Here is a 22,391-nt window from a genome sequence, read left to right as displayed (position 1 = left end):
AGCATGCGGTGGAAAGAAATGAATCACAAACTAGACAAAGAAAAAAGTCATGAAATAGAAAGAAATACATGGAAGAAAGGGAGAGTGGACATTAAAAAAAGAAGACATGGCCTGATAGATACCAACTCACTGGACCCACGCAACACTCGGTACAGCTGTGGCACATTGTGCAGCGAAAGTTGGGATGGGCTGACACCCTTACGATGGCTACTCCCCTATGGGTCTCGGAGAAGTTAGGAACGCTGAGCCGCACCAAGGGGTTCCGGAACTGGGACCTCATAGGCATCTCTCACATTCGGGACCTGTGGGGCGCGGAGGGCGTGGTGTCCTTCGCCTCACTCCAACGCACTTATGAGCTGGCCCACACAGAATACTTTAGATACTTGCAGGGTAGGCACTCCTTCCAGGCGAACATCCCCGCGGACACACAACCCCCTGCATACTCCCCCTTGGAGGACAGACTCCTACACGGCCACCTCCCCGAACATGCCATCTCGCTTACATATAAACAAATCATTACCAACTCCCCAGACCTCCTGCTCCCCCTCAAAGGGAAATGAGAAGCGGACGGGCTGGAAATGGATGAGGAAGAATGGGGGAATGCACTGGCCTCCCCTAAGGAGGTGGCCATATCGGCAAGGCTCCGGCTGATTCAGCTGAAAATCTTGCACCGAGCAAACTTCTCAGAAACTAGACTGCAGCGCATGGGCCGGAGTAAGGATGGGCTTTGTAGGAGGGGATGCGGGGAGGTAGGGACATACTTTCATACACTGTGGGAATGCCCGCTGTTTAGGGATTACTGGGCCCGAGTCACCCGTTGTATGCAGGAGGTGTGGGGGGTGGAACTCCGAGTGGAAGCAAAGAGGTGCCTCCTAAACATATGGGAACCCACAGATCTGCCGCCCCGCGGGAAGCTATGGGCGACACTGGGGTTTGTCATTGCCAAACGTAACATAGCCAGGCAATGGGGGGCAACCAGACCTCCTAGGTTGGGTCCCTGGAAGACTGATATTGATTGGTGCATGCTCCAGGAAAAAACTGAGTATGTGGCCAGTGGATGCCCGCGGAAATGGATAGAAGTATGGTCCAGCTGGAATGAATATAGGGGCAACATTTGCGAACCCCCCGAATTGTTCCAATTGACGACCCGCTCGCACTTTAAAAGATATTGTGCTGTAATATTTTGAATGTTTTTGCACTAAGTATTTTATGTATGCCCAAGACGCACATGTGAATGATATTTGCCTTGACTGTGATGACCACCACCTACTTATGTTTATTAACACAATAAAAAGAGTTAAAAAAAAAAAAGACATATGGCTCTATGTGTCATAACAGCCAGACACAGACATAAGGGAAGACTTTTAAAAATGATACTAAAGCTATTAGCAGGCATAAGGAGTCACCATTCATTCAACATACTTCAATTTTTAGATTAGTAAGCCAAAGCTGAATCAACAAAAGCAACCCCTCTCACTTATTTTATTTGCAATAGAGCTCATGCAGGGATATATCTTGGTCCAGATATGATGAGCTGAATACCAAGTGGAAGTAAATCTGATATGTCCAAAAGCCTAGGGTGAAGCCGAAAGTGCTGTGAATTCTGAGCAGGGGTCACCACTTCTCAGTTGTTCGACATGGGCTCTTCTCCACCTTGCCCTCTGACCAGGGCCGGCTTTAGCACTGGTCATGCCCTGTGCGACAATGTTTGTTGGTGCCTCCCCAATGGCCACCTCTGCCACGGATTCCCTCAGTAGCACCCTTTAACAGTGCCCCTCAAGTCTCCAGAACCACTGTCTCTCAGATTCATTTAGTTTTATAACACCATTCATACCAGTGTAAGGTGTCAGAGCACTTTATACTATGCACACATTGCACAGAGACAATCATATGTGTGTAAATCAGTGTATCAGAAATGTTACATCAGACAGGACTACAAGGTGTAGTGTAGGAGTGACATTTCATTGATAAAGGTTGGCAATATAGTTTAAGAGTCCATATTCTGGAAAAGCACAAATTCAGAACTTAAAACGAAACACCATTGTTAGGGTTCTCTTTAATAATAAGAATTGTTTTCTACCCAAATCTTTTGGGAAGATTAGGATAATGAAAGACTGTGCAAAAAAACATATAGCTCTAACATATACCTTGCAGTTTGCATACAGCTCTTTGATGACAGATAATAGCTCAATGTTCCACATTAGGATTTTGATTTATAAAATACAAGTAACAAAAGGCTCTTTCTTACAGAAGCAGTAACCCACTGACCTGTCTACATTACATGCACTTTGTGATCTGCATGGTATACGTTCTTAGGAGCAGGCATTTTAACCCTCTGCGCTACCTTATGATGAGTCAATTGATGCCTGAAATTGCTGGAGGCCCGGAATGCAGCAGCAGGTGCTTTTAAGATGTTAATATCCTTGCACAAATGATGCCCCCACTCCAAGTCAGAACCTGGTGTGGTGGCACCAATCGCACCGCCCTAGAGTCAGCCCTGCCTCTGACTTGACCCCTCCAGGCAGATGGTAATAAATATTACTGGAAAAGGATTTGTACTGAGCCACTACGTTGCATTCTACTACAGGAACGGCCTAGTAGTGTGGTCAAGGACCTCACTCTTTCTATCTTCGAACTTTTGATCGGGGTGGAAGCCTAGGGATGTCTGTGGTGACAGCTTGAGTTCAGTTAATGTAAAAGAGTGTGTTTTAACACTCTTCTAGGTGCTTTTTAGGTTTGTGCGTCCGTCCGTAGATTGATGGAAAAAGGTAGATTTCATTTTTTTACACCCCTCCAGAATAATAAGAACTTAACAGAGATTTTTAGGGATCAATATATTCAAACCTGCTTAATGCGGGGTTGTATAGAAAAGGTGCTTTTCCCCCTATCGGTATTGTAGCATTTGATGTTCTTAAAATGGAATTTAATATTAATCAAAGGGAATTTTTTAAGTATCTTCAAATAAGAGATTTTTTTACAACGTAAGGGGGGTAGACCAGCCGGGTTTTCCAAAAATGAATAGTCAGATAAACTATTAGAGTAAGAGCCCAAATTGGACTAATATATCACTTATTAAACACCAAAACGAAAGATGACCTTGGAAAATACTCCCTAAAATGGCAAGAAAAATTGGTGAAATCAATTTTTTTTTCTACAGAGCTCTTTTGTTAGCACAATCTGTCTTAATGTCTACAAATCTACAAGCACAGTTATACAAGACCTGTTTCTTTTTATATTATACACCATACAGAATTGTTAAATGGGTTAAGGAACCTGCTGTCCCCAGGTGCTCTTATATAATGCAGATATAATACATATGTTTGCTTTATGTGAATCTCTGTTACCCATGAAAAATGAAATTATTAGATTTCTTAAATCGAAACTCAAGCTGAAGGTATCTTTAATTCCGTCATTGATTTTGTTGGGGGCAGAAGAAGGAGAGTTGGAAGGGGCTGGTGAGACCATGCTTTGTGTCTCTGTGGCTATTTTAAGATTATGTATCGCCTCGGCATGGTTGGACCATACCCTCCAACGTTTCAGCAACGATTATTATGGGTTTATAACCTAGAAAACTATTTTTATGCAACAAAGGATAATCGGGCACAAAAGAAGGGCCTGAGAATTTGGGCACCAGGGTCAATCCTCTATTTAGAAGCACCCTGGGTCGCTTGAATGGGTGTTTGGCGGTCTTAGCACTAAATTTGATTAAGGTGGTTTAAATCTATGAAACGTACTGTATTAGAATGCAATTGTGATCTATTTTTTTCTATTTTACATTCAATTAATTGTATAAGTTGCACCACAAGATATTGTTATTTTTGATCTGTGACTTTTTCTCAACATGTGGGTGGGGGTGGGGTTGGAGGCGTCTTAATGTAAATATCTAAAATGTGCAATAAATATAAAAAATATAAAAAATAAATGTAAAAAACGCAGAAGGATTCCATGATCAAGTTTTATTTAGGTAGGTCCCAAGACTCACTAAAAGAGGAAAAGACTGATTGAAAGAGATATAAGAGATATAAATGAAAAGAAGAAAGAAGTGAAATAATCACACAGAGAGAGCAAAATGAGGAATAACAGTAATGGGAAGAAGAAAGAGTGGAGATAGAAGAGAAGACATTAGAAAGGGCAGACAGATGTACTGAGGGAAGGGAAAAAGGAAGCAAGACATGAAGAAAGAGAACAAAGAAATAAAGGAAAGAAGGGTGATGCACAGACCAAAAGATGGAAAAAAGGGAAGATGACTAGGAATAGGCATTTGGGAAAAAGGAGAAATGAAAGAAAGGATGAAGGGAAAAATGAAGGGAAGAAAGCTTAAGAGGGCAGCAAGAGAAGGAGAAAAGAGAAAGGAAGAAATGAACAATGCAGGAAGGAGGTGAAAATGAAAGATAGGGGGAAGGATGGAAAAAGGAGGGTAGGAGTGAAAGACAGAAGGAAAAATCAACATAAGGAAAGAAAGAAGGAAGTGAAGAAGTAAAGATGACTGGAAAGCAGGAAGCAAGCTAGAAGGAAGAGGAAGAAAGAAGGCAGAGAAGAGCAAACCAAAAGATACGGAAGAAAGGCTGGTACATGGAAAGAAGGAAAAGTAGCTGAACAAAGGAAAGTAGAACAGAAGGGAAGAAAATGTAAAACACGGAAAAGCAGATGGAAATAATGAAAGATGAATGGAAAGAAAGGAAGTGACAAGTAATGAAAAACAGAAAAGCAGAAAGAAAGAAAGAAAGAATAACAGATGGGCTGAAAGAAAAGACAGATGAAGGAAAAATGGAAAAGGAGAAAAAGGATCAAGACACAGAAAAACAATCGGAAAGAAGGGGAAAACAGACACTAAAAAAAAAGACAGATAGAAATAATGAAATGGAGATAGATGACCAAAAGACAGAAAACAGGTGGAAATAAGGCAAGATGTGAACAAAGATAGACAGTTCAAAAAAATTGGAGGAGATGAAAATAAGATGGTTGAGAGGACAGTCGCATTTGATCCCTACTTCTAGCATTTAATGCGCAACTTTACCATGTAAATATGTTATACGAATTTGCATCACCGCTATTCTGTACACATGAAACAGTAACACAAGGTAGTACTTGACAGAAATGGCAAGCTGGTATTTGGGGAAGTAGAGTGATGTATACGCTTTTGTTTGATAGTCTTGGGTTTATTTACCCAAAAGGAAATGCTCGCCTTTTGGAACACAATTTATGCGTTTTTTTAGAAAATATTATGCTGATTTATGACGATTTTCCGTATTATGTATTATGTTTTAGGTGCATATCTATGGGATATTTCACATTGAGTGGGGGACATATTGGGCATGATTCATAAACTTCACTTCATAGTATGATTTGTAGTTCTACAGTCGTACTACAAAACGTACTACAAAGTGCTATTCACAAATTTCACTTTTGCAGTAACTTACAAGTATATAAAAGTGAGACTGGAAGTAGATTAAAAAATATGATTGAAACTTTGGGAGTGCTCACCTGGGGTCAGACATTTGGAGAATACAATATTATTAAGTTTTCATTACCCCACATTGCCTCTTTCAGTAATGTATAACTTAAAATCTATTTGGAGGAGACAGTACGTGAAAGTGAAAGGAGGTGGCAGGCCTTCATGAAAAAGATGCCATAACTCTTTGAAAAGTGACAGTAGGTCAAATTGCCTACCAAGACTATGTAAACTGCTTTTTACAGACAATGACTTTTTAGCAGACAGTTTAGGGGAATTGGAGAGAAAAAGGGTTCTGGCATCATTTTATATCACGTGTTCTCTGGGATGTTCAGACTTATGTGGCACCCCATAATAGTATTTCCCTTACCAGGAAAGCAACCTCTGTGTCATAGAACTCCTTTGGCTCCAATTTGGAAACTTGCAAACAGACATCACAACTCACACCTCAAACTGTGGGTAAGGATCATTTGCCAAGGAATATATGGATGCCCTCTTGTCAATCTGTTGGAAATTAGAATACGATAGTACAATTTACCAAATATCTTACTTAATATTATATTGATCCATTTAGCTTGACCATATTAAGAAAATCATTAAAAGTGCCAAATTTCAGCAGAAGCCGCTTAGAAGCTTCAAATTCCTATCCATAATAACAACTTCGAATATGTTATTAAGGGTCTGATAATTTCTGGAGTATGGGATATGCCTAAGTCCTGCCTAACTTTCCTAAAAGCTATCCTTCGCTCTGCAACACGCCAATCACCAACACGAGAAAATGCAACAGACTGACTCTCATTCTTAAGTCTGTAAAATATCTAACATTTGAATTTCACTCTAATTATAAGACAGGATGACTTTAATAAAAGGCCATAAATGTAAATTATTTTACTTACAGCTCAGAAAAATTGGAACTGCTGGGTAAAACACAGCTTTAAGACTCACATTTTGATTAATACTTAAAACTGTGCTTACTTTTGTAGCACTCCTGGCTTACTTATAAATTCCAGGAGTACTACAGGAGGAAATCACAGCAAAAGATTTGGGAATATGGCTTCCAGTTTCCAAAAAACTGTCCATCTTCAAACGTACTGTCTCAGGGAGGCACATAGGATCTGGAATACAGAATACTTTCTTCTTCACTGCAAAGTTTGTAATCTAAGTTTAAGGGTCATCCATTAATCCTGCTCTAGTGTATCACACTCTGACTTGCTGATCAATGGAATCTGCTGATAACTTCTGAGTACAGTGGGATCTCTCCTCTATTCCTGCAGATTTCCTGCTCTGGCTCCCACTTTCTGTGAATCTTCCTTGTTGATGACATTTGACCATAGTTCCCAATACTTTATATTTGTATTATGTGTCCTCTGACTATGAGTATTTTTTTATTACTTTTTCATATTCTTCCTATTGTCACACATGCTGTTGGCCACAAAGGTATATAAACTCGACTTACCTCAGTCTAGTTGTGCCTCTGGCTACAAATTTATTTATATTTGTATCTATATTACTGCTATACACATGATAGATCTCTATTACCATTTAAACCTTTCAGCTGACATCAATTATTTGTATATGCCAATTATATGTTCATGCACTGTCTATTTTTATTGCTAAGTACAAATATAGAACGCTTGTATTTACCCTACTATTGTATTGCTGCTGACTACAAATGTAAATATTGCTAACTTGTCTTGCTGTAGCACATGATATGCTATATATCTATAAAACAATTCAGATGTTGTGCAAACATTCTCTATCCTTATAATGAATATTTATTGTATAGCACTTAAGTCAAAGTAAACTTGATTCAGCCGAAGGCCATAAAAGCACACATAACATGAAAAAACATAGATTAAAAAATGTCATCTAGTACAAAATCATAAACAATACCAAATTTTCAAATAACAATTCTGAGTTAAATATTTAAAAATGTCAAGTCAGATGGACTAAGTCATATCTAAAGCATTGAAAAATAGTCCTTAAAATTGTATAGTAATCCTTTAAAACTCAGCTTTAGCTAGGACTAGTCAATACAGTGGCTAGAGCTGTGGTCTGGATTAGCAGCAATATGGCAGCAAGGATGAGTTCACTATCTCTTTCTTCTGATTCATAGGAAATGCGACTCTGGCAGAGACGATGAAGGTCCCTGAAGGACAATGCATCGCCAACACTTAACTCCTTTGACACAAAGGAACGCTTCCATTCATCCTACTCAAATCTGAGTTCAACGCGTGATTCTAACAGATTGAGCTATCTCTGCGGCACTGTAATGCGCAAGGCTGCAGCGGGAGGCAGCGCACATCAGCTCGTTATCTGCTGTGAATAATCATACTCTTTGTGCCAAAGTCAAAGGGACTTCGTACGTGAGTTCACCCACCCGGCATAAACGAGGCATAGCCAGCCATGAATGTCAAGGGACGCGCCGCGCAGGGATCGCGCGGGAAGCTGATGTCGGCAGCAGATGGATGAAGCTGTCAGGACAGATCAGTGTGAGGTGTGCTAGGTTTGCTCTCTTTAAGTCGAAGGGCACTGCAGTCACCTCACACTGAGACTCTGAGCTCCTGAACCCAGAGAGGGAGGCTTCAACTGACTTATCTTCATCTAACTGTTCCACAATTTTAGGTGACTGATAATCAATAGCCACCTAGCAAAATTTAGTGTGAAAATGAGCCCTCTATACTGGGACATGGCGATGAGTAGTGTCCGCCATTACACAAATATTTTAAAAAACTAGGAAACAATGATTTTTACTTTGATAGGTGTTTTACTGCAAAAGTGAAATTTTGTCAGGAAAAAAATCAAAAAGTCCCCCTTTTGCTACGGTTTTACAGAACAGACTAAATGTGATTGAGGGTAAAAAAGAAGAAAAAAACATGGCTGGAAATATTTAATCCATGTGACATAGGACACACGTATTCTTCTAATAAAGTCATCAACATTACATTTTCATTATTACCATAGTGGAACCACGTTTGTGTGCTTTTCTTTTGGCCGTTTCCCAAAAAAATTACAAAAGATGGTAAAACATTGTCTTTTCAATAAAGAGTCATGCTAGAAAGTGTGTGTTGTCTTTTTCTGTGAATGGCGCCAAGAAATGTGTTTAACTGTCCAAGCGTCCTGCTTGGGCACTGCTTTTCAATGGGCTAGCAACCCATTCCAAAATGGACACCATGCACACGTGCATGCACACGCAACAGCAGCCATCTTTGAATGTATTTGTAAAATGTTATTGTAAAACCATTCAAAGACGTCAGTATCTGCATGTGCATGGATGCAGGCTCATGGGTGGCCATTGCTGAATGTATTTGTAAATTTGTTATAAAAACATTCAAAGGGAGACACTTGCAAATCTGGAAACGTGTGCACGTACCAGTGGCTTTTTTTTTGTGTTTTTGCAACAAAGCTTTATAAAATGATTTGAAAAATCTTTGGCAAGCTTAAGTGGCTGGAGCCACTGCCAGATCCATTGGCTTTGCCAATGCTTATTTTTCCTAATAAATCAATCAAACAAGATTTGTAAAGCACGGCTAATCACCCGTGAGGGTATCAAGGAGCTTAGGGCCATATGTATCAACATCCTCATTTGCGATTCTCAATTAGCGATTTTTTAGAAATCGCTATTTGAGAATTACAAAAAGGGATGTATGTAAAAAATCGCAATTTTTTAGCGATTTCTTAATATTCCTTAATTGCGATAAGCAAATTGCTAATCGCAATTAAGGAATACTTTCCCATTCATTTCTATGTGCCAGGAGGCCCATAGGAATGAATGGGAAGTTATTCTCAATTTGCGATTCGCAATTTGAGAATCGCAAATTGAGAATAATTTCAAGGGTGCAATGGTGTCATAAAGACACCCTGATGCACCCCTGAAATGTACATGTGTGCGCATATGGCACATGCCCTAAGGGCATGTATGTGCGCCACATGGCACCTTTACAAATGCCAAAAAGTGGATTTTTGTGAAAGAAATCCCAAATTACCACCAACTTCAAGTTGGTGGTAATTTGTGATTTCTTAATGAGAAATCGCACAACTTGGGTGCTTCATACATAGCATTTAAGGAATTGCAATTTGCGATTCCTTAAATGCTTACGCAAAATTAAGGAATCTCAAATTTAGCGATTCCTTAATTTTGCGATGCGATTTTAATCATACATAGCATTTTCCTAATTTTTTGTCGCAAACGCTGCTTTTTTGCGAATCGCAGCGTTTGCCACTAAAAAAAACGGATGATACATATGCCCCTTAATTCCCCCAAACTCATAGAGTCTTTCTAAGCGCCAAGTGTTTCGGGGTAAAAGCATACTTTTGAGAATCATTCATTTAAAACTCACCCTGTTCGCTAACTAGAGTCATTAGAAGATGCCTGTCGTTCTCATTGGGTTTGCTGAGCGAAATTACCCAGGACTCCTGAAGCCGGTCATGTTTCATGGTGAAGGCGTCCTCCACCATGGACAACAGCTGCTGTCCCTTCTGAAGCCGGAACAACTCCTGAGCAAAACACAAACACAAGTTTGAGAATAGTGACAAGGTGTAACATGCCATGGAGCGATTCAAAATGGACAAAGGGGTTAGGATCACCGTAGTTACATTTTTGTACCAAGTTTAAGTCTTCTATTGACTGAGACGGTCTCATTAATCCAAGTGTGATAACGTTTTAATTGGTCTGTTATAAAAGTGCACAGTGGTATGTTTTTTAATAAAGGAAACACGTTTTTCAATAAAGATTCTGCTGTTTAAGTCTGCACTAAGAAAAAAAACAAGCATTGGTAATTACAATCGGTCTTGCTTACCTTTACATACATGCAAGACTAATTGTCATTGCTAATGCTTGTTAATAGTAGTGTGTAAAGAGTGATATTTTTTCCACATTTCTGCTCCGGTTTATATAGTAAAGTATATGTTGTTTGAATGTGTTCTGTTTGCAATGGAGCACAAAGAATGACAAATCTGCCACAAAAAAAACAAAAAGCTCCTGTGGTCGGATTAAACATAGAAAGGGAGGAAAGCATGAAATAGGAGCACGGCAACTGATAGTTTGCACAAATGCCATCCAATCTTGAGCAAGGATTGGCTCTGTGGAGTATGTTCTACACTGTTATCTCTCGAAAGAGAGCTGTCTGTAGCAGGTCTAGAAAAATGTGATTCGTGGGTATGGAGAAAAGCCAGACCAACTCTTGAGTGTATGGGGCCAAGTAAACTTGCACAAGTAAGTCTCAGTCAGTAAGCAGGTAAAACTCTGAATGATAAAGCACCTATTAGCAGACACCAAAATAACTGCCAACATCCCGGTTAGAGACAAGGTTCCAAAACACACAAAACATGTGACGGTACCTCTTTTTATACAAATTTGGGTAATATGTGGTGGCTAAGAGGAATATTGCCCGACTGTGAGGGTCTGGAGTGTCGCCTACATTAGCTTCATGGAAGGCAAACATAGACTGGTGCATGCTTCGGGAAAAAACAGTGGGCCTCATTTATGAAAAGTGACGCATCGCTGCGTGAAAACAGCGATGCGTCACTTTTCACTGCGCTCTCCCTGCGACATGATTGATGCTTCATATTTATAATATGACGCATCATATCGCAAGGAGTTACAGATACGTCAGTATTTCTGACGTATCTGTGGGCGCAAAAGTGACGCATTGCTGGAGTGTGTCACAAAAGTGACGCAACTCCAGCAATGCTTCCTTTCACATGGGGAAAGCCCCATGTGAAAGGGCTTGCGTCAGTCTTACGCCTGCTGTGAGGCAGGCGCAAGATTTTGACGCAACAGCGTCCTAAAAGTGACGCAGTGAAATCTCATACATTTCACTGCGTCACTATTACGAGGCTTTTTGCGGGTGAACGCCCCCTCTGCATACATTATACCTGACGCAGGTATAATGTAGCGCAGGGGTTTACAAAGTGACGCATCTGCTTAGATGCGTCACTTTGTAAATAGTGCGCATCAGGAGGCATGTTTTACACCGCCGATGCGTCACAAAAAGTGACGCATCGGAAGCGCAAAACTCACGCAAGGGCCTCATAAATGAGGCCCAGTGTATATAGCACGGGGATGCCCCAACAAGAGGACTGGAATTTCGGACAAATGGAATGTATACAGAAGGAATATTTGTGTCCCGCCCACCATTCCTTCTCTGGAAGAACCTCTTACACCCGAGTTCCTACCTCTCTGACCCGTCGTTTTGATTTACCACAGCAGTACCATCTATTTATGTCTGCGATAATATCTGTCCTGTAACAAGAAATGCCGTTCTCTTTGTGTTCAATAAAAAGAATTATATAAAAATAAATTGGGTAATATGCAATCTTTCTTGAAGACCACAGTTTTTTTTAACTTGAATACAGATATAGGCTTAATATAAGTGTATACATTTTACATAGATGTATGGATTGCGATACCTACAGTAAGAAGGATATGTGTTTTGCATTGCATTGTTTTATTTTTTATAACTATGCAAATAATGTCGCTGAGAGCCTGTTTGTAAGTGCATGAGAAATTAAACAAGTATAAAACATTAAATCTACATCCATGTTAAAATAAATAAAGAGTAAAAGATAAACTACATAAAATATTAAAATACAATGAACATATCAATAAAAAGGACTTACTAGCATAGTGACACCAGACATTAGTAAAGTGCATGCTCACGCTTGGGCAAATTGGTGCTGAATAACAGATGTCTATTGTTACCCAACTCAATGGTACTCATTTAATCAACCTCAGAAGGATGAAAGGCTGAGTGGACCCACTGGAATTTAACCTATGACCATGAGGTCGAACACAGGCCCCTACAGTGGACGCATTAGTCCACTAAGCCACCAGATGCAACAGTCTGATCATCGTATAAAAGGACAGACATTATGCGACCAGATAGCCTCCCTAAACTTACACAGGCTGGATTCAGCAGACTGAGCTCTTGCTTGAAAATGTAATATCAAGGAAATGGGCAATTTAGGACCTTAACCTTAATAGAACAAAGACCAGATCATAGTCGACTCCTTTATGAAATATGTGGAGATCATTTTTCATTCGTTTTTCAACTATGACTTACTACTTACGTTGCTGTTTGTCAACATGATTCCTGTATGTGCACTGAGTGCATTAGAATGTGTGATGGATGTTCACGACCAAGTAAATAGATGTTCATTTCTAACAAGAGCCATTTAAATACTGAAGGCCAGAAAATGTGCACTGCATTGTCATGTTTTCTGAGGCTCGCGTTCACATTCAGGAAAAAGAAACATTTCCATTCTCTGTAAGCTCATTAATATGCACAGCTGCCGAAATGTGGCTATGGGGAGAGATGATGACCTTGTAAGTTCTGTGTGAAAGGGAGGAGGGAGAAAAGTACCAGTAAGCTCCTGTACACTTTGTAAGGAAGCATTGGTCACCAGCTGGTCTAACAGAATAGGAGACTGGTGCAAAGCTGACACTTCTTGTACCATACAGAACTAGCCACCCGAAAGGCATACATGATACTGATGTTAGTGTAGGGGTTAGACACATGGGGCCCGATTCACAAAAGTAATCTGAGACAAAATCCTAAACTTACTACTTTTGGTATTCACAGAAGGCATTTAGTAGAAGTAAAGTTAGGATTCCTAACTTTACTACTACTAAACTGAGGCAAATCCTAACTTTACGTCATTCGGTATTCACCAAAATCCCGAAAGTCATAAAGTTAGGATTTTGTCTCAGTTTAGTAGTAGTAAAGTTAGGAATCCTAACTTTACCACTTTACCTTCTGTGAATACCAAATTTAGTATGTTCAGGATTTTGTCTCAGATTAGTTCTGTTAATCGGCCCCATGGACCTGTTGCTGGAGGGATCCTGAAATACAAAGTTCCAACTTCAGCCAGAGGATGAGGGGTCTTATTTATGAGCTCCTGCGTCACTTTTGTGCCACTGTTGCGTCACTTTTTGTGATGCAGTGGCTGCGTAAATAATGCGCCATGCTGCGCCATATTTACAAAGTGACGCATCAAGGCAGATGTGTCACTTCTCAAATCCCTGTGCTACATTATACCAGCACCAGGTAAAATGTATGCAGGGTGGGCATTCCCCCGCAAGAAAGGGTCGTAGGAGTGGCGCAGTGTAATCTATAAGGTTTCACTGCATCACTTCTAGGACGCCAATGCGCCAAAACCGTACGCGTGCCTTATGGCAGGCGTAGGGGTGACGCAGACCCTTAAACATGGGGCTTGCTCCTTGTGAAAGGACACATTGCTGGAGTTGCGTCTGTTTTCAGACACACGCCAGCAATGTGCTCTTTTGCGCCAACAGATACGTCAGTGATACTGACGATACGTCAGTGACACTCACTGCAATTTTCAGAATGAAAAATGTGTTTGGTTTAGAGTAAATCACAATTAGAGATGAAGAAAACAGATTCGCTTTTCTGAACAATCTGTTGATGGTCATGTACAAAAAGTCAGGAGATACAAAATGAATATTAAAGGAGGCCATAACTAATAATATGTATTATGTCTTAAATATGGCCGAATTTTACCCAAGATACCATCCATTGACCCAGCAGAACTGAAGAACAACTGGTCCATCTCCCTTCTCCACTTTCCAGTAAAGGTTCTCGAAAAGGCAGTCAACAAGCAACTCACTGAACACCAGGAACATTACAACATTCTGGACCCGTGTCAATCCGGATTCTGAGCCAACCACAGCACCAAGACAGCCCTGAACACAGCTACTGATGACATCAGGGCCCTTCTGGACCGTGGTGAAACAGCAGCCCTCATCCTCCTGGACCTGTCAGTCACCTTCAACACCGTCCCCCTTCACATCTTGATCAACAGACTCCACCAAATCGAAATCCAGGGAGGCGCCCTCAAATGGATCACCTCATAACTCTGTCTACCACCATTCACCTCAGAACCCACGAAGATCAACTGCGGCGTCCCACAAGGATCATCCGTCAGCCCCACCCTTTTCAACCCATACATGACCCCCTGGCCAACACCGTCAGATCGCATGGACTCAACATCATCTCCTACGCAGACGACACCCAGCTCATCCTCTCCCTGTCGGAAGACCCCTCCACCAACAGAGCCAACTTCCACATATGTAAGATGAATGTCACCGACTGGATGAAGGACAACTGTCTCAAGCTCAACATGGACAAGACGGAAGTCCCCATCTTTGGGAAAAACACCTCGCCATGGAACGATGCTTGGTGGCCTGCTAAACTTGGCCCTTCCTCTGCCCCGACAGACCACGGATGCAATCTCTGCATCATCTTGGACAGCAAATGATCAATGCAGGAACAGGTAAACACAGTTTCATCTGCCTGCTTCCACACCCTATGCATGCTCCGTAGGATTTTCATGTGGCTCTCAGTCAACATCAGAAGGACCATCACTCAGGCCCTGATCACCAGCAGGCTCGACTACAGGTGCACTCTCTACATAGGAATCATTGCACACCTCCTGAAGAGACTACAGACAATACAAAACTCAGAGACAAGACTCATCCTCGACCTCCCCAGACATACTCACATGACTCCCCACCTCGAGAAGCTACACTGGCTCCTGATCCAGAAGAAATGCCAGTTCAAGATGTGGACACACGCATACAAAGTCCTGCAGCACCAAGGACCAGCATAAATCAACAAACTAATGACCTTCCACCAACTGACTACACACCTTCGATCTGCCTCCCTGTTCCTCGCAGACACCCCCCTCTGGATCCGCCGATCTGACAGTGGAGGATGCTCCTTCTCTCACTTGGCTGCCAAAGCCTGGAACAACCTTCCCCTGCACCATAGGGCTGTCTTATCGCTCCAGGAATTCAGGAGATGACTCAAGACCTGGCTTTCGAATGAACAGATCATCACAAAGCAGCTAGCAACTCCAGCTCGTTGAGACCCTCACGGGTGATTTGCCGTGCTTTATAAATCCTGTTTTATGGGTTAATTGACTATCCTAGAGTCCATTGGGTCCCTGTGGCTGTATTAATGTGTCTTTACCCGGATGTCTCTGTTTTCTATGCCCATGTCCCTCTTTGTCTTCACGTCTTGTCTTATAGGTGCAGCTTAAGGGTACTAGTACGACCTCCCCTTCCAACCGCTAAACCATGACCGTTCTCTTCCCTAATGCATCTAGTCCCAACCTCCCCGTTAAGGAAACTTCCCAGACACAAGCACTCCTTCAATGTGGTGGGTCGGTCCTACAGTTTCTGCCCTATAGTGTCCTTATCGATGACCATTTAAATTACTGAGTGAGTGAGCATTAACTTTTCTACAGGGCACATTACAAACTAAATTGACTCTTGGCACTTTTAGCTCTCATGAAATATCAATGCATTTGCCCACCAGGCAGCAATTAGCAACTGGCCTGTACTACAACACTGGACAATAACAGCAGCCGGACGTTCCGTGGCGAAGGGCTCCGGGTGCTCCAGTGACCAGAAGGCGGCACTGTTGACACTTAAAGTGTTTCTCTTCAGGAGACAACCTGAACATTAGATTTTTCGACCAGAAAACCAGGCAGGATTCCTCAGGTATTCGAAAGGTTGTAACTTAATTCCTCACCAGTCAAGGTTAGCCATAACATAACCAGTGGCGGCTGCCTCAGAACAGGGTGGGATAGAAAAAAAAAACTTACCTTCCCTTCACTGCCGCAGCCGCCGCACGCCTCTCCTCGTATCTCTTACTCTGAACTGGCAGCACCGAAAGCAGACTCTCCCAGCCAATCACGACGCTACATGAGCAACATCATGATTGGTCTGAGCAGCCTGTTTGGCAATTCAGGCATTGCTGGGGAGCCTGGGCATGTTCTCCATCGGGCTGTACAACACAGCCAGGTGGAGAACATGCTAAATGCACATGAATTCTTGGCCAGCCCAAGAGGGCTGGCCAAATATTCATGCGCACTTAGGGAGTGCAAACCACTCCTCACAGAAAAATAAGTAGGGCGGCTCTCCTACGCCTTAGCAGAGGAGCCACCACTGAACATAACCTGTATTTGTAAAGCGAGCATTCACCCATAGGCATTTTGATGCTGAATAACAGATGTTTATTGTTACCCAACTCAATGATACTCATTTTACTGACCTAAAATGGATGAAAGGCTGAGTGGACTCATTTGAGATGGGGCAACAAGTGCATGACGAGGCATGGCGGGCTTTGTGCAGGCTCAGCTATTTGTCCTGAGACCAAAGACTGGGTGAGAGGTGCTCACTGAAGCTCTCTAGATCAGGGTGTCCCTCTGGAGCTTAGCTGCACCCCTCAGAAGAGGCTCAACTAAGTCTTGGGTTTCTTGTGTTCTGGTTCGGAGAACGCTTGCCTTTGCAGTTCGGGATGGACTGTTCCTATTGAAGCAGGATCGGAGCTGCTTTGCATATGGCTGGGACTAATCTTAGGTGGTCTTGTGGGAAAAACAATGCTGGGTTGAAATGCTACCTGGAGTGATTGCCAGTGGTTAGACTATGTGCAAACATTCCTAACATCACTTTGCATGTGTTTCATGCCTCTTCGGGCAGGCAGGGCATGAAATAAAGAACCAGGTTGAGACATATAAGGAACTAAAGAATAGAGGCCCTTGATTGGTTGCACAGAAGAGCCATAGAAAAAGGCCTATGTGTAAGTCAGGGATTGGTTAACAAAGGAGTGGGTGAAAACAGCAATGAGGCACCTTGGCCTCTCGAAAGCTCAGAAAGGCTGTTAGAGCCAGATGTACGACCATTTTTGCATGCGCACTCGGGTTTGGGAACCCATTTGTGCCTGCAAAAACAGCACGGGGAATGTACAAACCCTATTTTGCAAGTCGCATTTTTTTGCAACTTGCAAAATAGTTTTTTTTTAACTAGCTATTAGGAAGGGGCGTTCCTTTCCTAATAGCGAGCGCAACCCTATATAAGAATGTTTTGTGTCCGCAATTGCGGGCGCAGAACACTCGGAAATTACCACCCTCTTTGAGAGGGTGTTAATGGGCTCTCAAAAAGAAAGGGGTCCCCAGGGGACCCCTTCCCGTATGCAAATGCAGGTGAAAATATTTTTTAAAGGCAGGAAGTGGTTCCAGGAACCACTGCCTGCCCTTAAAAAATGAAATGAAAACGTTTAATTTTTTTTTTTTAAATGCTTTAAAAAAAATGCCTTATTTAAAAGCAGTCCCAGACGTGGTGGTCTGCTGAGCCCAGCAGGCCACCATACCTGGGAGGGCCTGCCATTCTCAATGGGGTCGCAAATTGCGAGAGGCTCATTAACATTCATGAGCCTCTCCATTTGCGAGCCTATTGAGAATCGCTAACAGTGTGTTACACACTGTTGTACATCCTAAACAGCACCTCGCAAATTGCGAGTCGCAAAAGACTCGTAATTTGCAAGGCGCTATTTTGGCCATCGTAGATCTGGCCCTTAGTCCTTTAGCTTTAGACCTTTAGACTGCATTGAGTGGTCAGAAGATCCTGGGATGGTTCGCTTCAAACGCTGGCAAGAGATGCAATAAGGCAAGTTCCTCCCACTTCTCGGCCACTGTTCTTTGACAAGCATCTCTCCTCACCGAGTAGCCCCGGAGAAGAACTAACGATCATTCAGCTGGATCCTGGACAAGTTCCTGCTGATCAATAAAGAAAACTGAATACAGGCAGCGACGTCTGCCTTTCGAAGGAAAGGAAGATCTATCACACACAGCCGATGCAAGGAGAAGAGCTGAATATCTCCAAGGAGACTAGATCCAGGGTAGATACAAGTCTAAGGATAGAGCTGTATGCTAGCCCAGCTGTGGCAGAGCTCATAGAGGTGAGCATTAGCAGCAGGCGAATTATTCAGCAATGCCAGGTAGGATTGCTTTAGATGTGACATGCCGTTGAACTGCGGGAGATGAAAAATTATCCCAACCCAGTAAATATCCATCCCCACCTGAATCCTCCATTGCTCTACAGAGAATCTTGAATCACCCTGCAAAATCCATCCAAGATTAAATGAAATATGAAATACCAGCGTTTGTAAAGCACACAGCTACCTCCCGAGAGGTGTCCCGACGCTGGGGGCTGTCGGGGAGATTAAGCGACCTATTGCCCAGAGTCACATAGTGCAGGGCCAACCTGCTGCCATCAGGGCCACGAGTATGGCTCTGATGTCGTCGGTGGCTGCGATGAGGGCGGTCTCAGTGCTGTGGTTGGCTCGAAATCCGGACTGGGATGGGTCGAGGGATCCATTGGCCTCGAGGAATGCGGTCAGCTGTTTATTGACGATCTTCCCGATCACTTTCGCCGGGAAGGGAAGTTAGAGAGATGGGGCAGAAGTTTTTGAGGTCTTTGGGGTCCGCTGTGGGTTTCTTCAGTAGGGCGTTGATCTCTGCGTGCTTCCAGCTCTCTGGGAAGGTGGCGGACATGAGGGAGTTGTTTATGACGTTCCGTAGGTGGGGAGCGATGATGGTGTCAGCTTTGTTGAAGATGTGGTGAGGGCATGGGTCGGAAGGAGAGCCGGAGTGGATGGTGTTCATAGCTTGGTCGGTATCTTCGGTGCTGATGGGAGCCCAAACGCTGAGGGTGGTTGTAGGGGGCCAAGGTTCGGTGGCTGGGGGCAGAGTCTGGGCGCCGAAGCTGTTGTGGATATCGGCGATCTTGCGGTGAAAGAACGTGGCGAGGGAGTTGCAGAGGTCTTGCGATGGTGTGATGTTGTTGCTGTTGGCGTTGGGATTGGAGAGCTCTTTCACGATGCTGAAGAATTCCTTGCTGTTGTGTGTGTTGTTGTCCAGCCGTTCTTTGAACAATGTCTTTTTGGTGGTGCGGATCAGCTGGTGGTGTTTGCGGGTGGCGTTCTTGAGGGCTGTCATGTTTTCTGTCATCTGTTCGCGGTGCCAGGTTTTCTCGAGGGTTCGGCAGGATTTCTTCGATTCTTTGAGGTCGTCGGTGAACCATGTTGTTTTCCTGTTGCCGGGCTTGCCTGGAGGGTTTTTCAGTGGTGCAAGGGCGTCGGCGCAGTTGGCGATCCACTGTGTGAGGTTGCGAGCTACGTCGTTGGTGTCAGTGGTGGTGATTGGTGGGTTCTGGCTCAGTGATGTGGTTAGCTGGTCTGCGGTGACTTTGCTCCATTATCTACGGGGGATTTGTTGCGGGCGGTGGTGGGATGTGGTCTTCTTAAAGGTCAAGTGGATGCAGCTGTGGTCGGTCCAGTGTAGTCCAGTGGAGTGACTGAAGGCAACGTGGCTGCTGGCAGAGAAGATGGGGTCGAGCGTGTGGCCGGCGTAGTGGGTGGGGGTGTTCACCAGTTGCTTGAGTCCGAGGTTGGCAAGGTTGTCGAGCAGGGTGGTGGTGTTGTGGTCATTGTTGTTCTCCAGGTGGAAGTTCAGGTCCCCTAGGAGGATGTAGTCTGATGAGGCGAGGGCATGTAGGCTGATGAAGTCGGCGATGGCTTCACTGAATTGTGTACCTGGGCCCGGGGGTCTGTAGACGAGGGTTCATCTGAGGGTGGTCTTGGGGTCTGTGTGGATCTGGAAGTGTAGGTGTTCGGCGGTGGTGAGGGCATCTTCGGAGTTGGTCGTGACGTCGATGGTGTTCCTGTAGATGATGGCGATTCCTCCTCCGTTTTGGTTGACGCGGTCATTTCGGGTGATCTTGTAGCCGTCCGGGATGGCTATGGCGATGTCGGGGGCTGAGGAGGCGTTCATCCAGGTTTCTGTGAGGAAGGCGACGTCTGGTGCTGTTGTATCGAGGAGGTCCCAGGGCACATTAAAAACTAAATTGACTCTTGGCACTTTTAGCTCTCATGAAATATCAATGCATTTTCCCACCAGGCAGCAATTAGCAACTGGCCTGTACTACAACACTGGACAATAACAGCAGCCGGACATTCAGTGGCGAAGGGCACCGGGTTCTCCAGTGACCTGAAGGTGGCACTGTTGACACTTAAAGTGTTTCTCTTCAGGAGACAAACTGTAAATTAGATTTTTTGAGCAGAAGAAAAGGCAGGATTCCTCAGGAATTTGAAAGTTTGTAACTTAATTCCTCGCCAGTCAAGGTGAGCCATAACACAACCAGTGGCGGCTGCCTTAGAATGGGGTGGGATAGATAAAAAAAATAAACGTACCTTCCCTTCGCCGCCGCTGCACGCATCTCCTCTGTCCTCTTCCTCTGAACTGGCAGCACTGAAAGCAGCCTGTTTGGCCACTCAGGCAGTGCCTGGGAGCCTGGGCATGTTCTCCATTGGGCTATACAACACAGCCAGGTGGAGAACATGCTAAATGCACATAAGGGCCGGCCAAACATTCATGCGCACTTAGGGAGTGCAAACCCCTCCTCACTTTGCTTAGCCCCACCTCGCCTAACCTTGCTCCAGTTCTGCACAGAAAATAATCTTTTTTTTTTGCACTGCTAAAATAGCAGTGGGGCGACTCTCCTACGCCTTAACGGAGGAGCGGCCACTGAACACAACATGTGTATTCGTAAATCGCGCATTCACCCGTAGGCATCTTGGCGCTGAGTAACAGATGGTTATTGTTACCCAACTCAATGATACTCATTTTACTGACCTCAGATGGATGAAAGGCTGAGTGCACTCATTTTAGATGGGGCAACAAGTGCATGGCGAGGCATGACGGACTTTGGGCAGGCTCAGCTATTTGTCCTGAGACCGAAGAATGAGTGAGAGGTGCTCCCTGAAGCTCTCAAGATCAAGGTGTCCCTCTGGAGCTAAGCTGCACCCCTCTGAAGAAGCTTAACTAAGTCTTGGGTTCCTTGTGTTCTGGTTTGTAGAACACTAGTCTTGGCAGTTTGGGCTGGACTATTCCTATTGGAGCAGGATCAAGGCTGCTTTGCATATGGCTGGGTCTAATCCATACCTGGGAGGGCCTGCCACTCCTAATGGGGTAGCAAATTGTGAGAGGCTCATTAATATTCATTAGCCTCCTCTATTTGCGAACCCATTGGGAATCGCTAACAGTATGTTACACACTGTTGTACATCCAATATAGCGCCTCGCAAATTGCGAGTCGCAAAAGACTCGTAATTTGCGAGGTGCTATTTTGGCCGTCGTACATCTGGCCCTTAGTCCTTTAGCTTTAGACCTTTAGACTGCATTGAGTGGTCAGAAGATCCTGGGATGGTTTGCTTCAAAGACTGGCAAGAGATGCAATGAGGCAAGTTCTTCCCACGTCTCCGCCACTGTTCTTTGACAAGCATCTCTCCTCACCGAGTAGCCCCGGAGAAGAACTCGCGATCATTCAGCTGGATCCGGAACAAGTTCCTGCTGATCAATAAAGTAAACTGAATACAGGCAGCGACGTCTGCTTTTCGAAGGAAAGGAAGATCTATCACACACAGCCCGATGCAAGGAGAAGAGCTGAATGTCTCCAAGGAGACTAAATCCAGGGTAGATACAAGTCTAAGGATAGAGATGTATGCTAGCCCAGCTGAGGCAGAGCTCATAGAGGCGAGCATTAGCAGCAGGAGAATTGTTCAGCAATGCCAGGTAGGATTGCTTTCGATGTGACATGCCGTTGAACTGCGGGAGATGAAAAATTATCCCAACCAAGTAAATATCCATCCCCATCTGAATCCATTGCTCTACAGAGAATCTAGAATCCTCCTGCAGAATCCATCCCAGGTGAAATGGAATATGAAATACCAGCATTTGTAAAGCGCACAGCTACCTCCGGAGAGGTGTCCCGGCGATGGGGGCTGTCGGGGAGATTAAGTGACCTATTGCCCAGAGTCACATAGTGCTGGGCTAACCTGCCGCCGGCGATCGAACCATGAACCCTGTGGTCCGGAATCAGGCACCCTGGCCGCTGCACCACACCTCTTCCACAGGCTGTCAGCACTCCAGGAATTGCATCATGTTGCCTGAAATTCTGTCATCATTTATGGATGTATGGGTACCCACCTCTCCAGAATTAAGCATTGCGTTCTTAATTTTATCTAGTTCTGCTGAAGGTAAACATCCTTCACAACGCTGTCAAAACACCGCGGTGC

The 22,391-nt window shown here is 43.9% G+C and overlaps 1 protein-coding gene across 2 annotated transcripts in view; it reads right to left on the bottom strand.

Moving 5' to 3' along the window:
- Positions 1-22,391, bottom strand: part of PODXL2 (podocalyxin like 2) — a 272,175-nt gene that overhangs the window by 53,984 nt on the left and 195,800 nt on the right. For both annotated transcript variants that reach the window (XM_078662430.1, XM_078662431.1), the window contains exon 5: positions 9,793-9,949. In XM_078662430.1, the coding sequence (XP_078518556.1) occupies positions 9,793-9,949 (157 nt within the window). The remainder of the gene's footprint in view (positions 1-9,792; positions 9,950-22,391) is intronic.

The sequence above is a fragment of the Lissotriton helveticus genome, chromosome 9 (genome assembly GCF_964261635.1).
Source record: "Lissotriton helveticus chromosome 9, aLisHel1.1, whole genome shotgun sequence".
NCBI classification, from domain to species: Eukaryota; Metazoa; Chordata; class Amphibia; order Caudata; family Salamandridae; genus Lissotriton; species Lissotriton helveticus.
The sequence above is the reverse complement of the archived record's forward strand: the minus strand, read 5'-3'. Positions and strand labels throughout refer to the sequence as shown.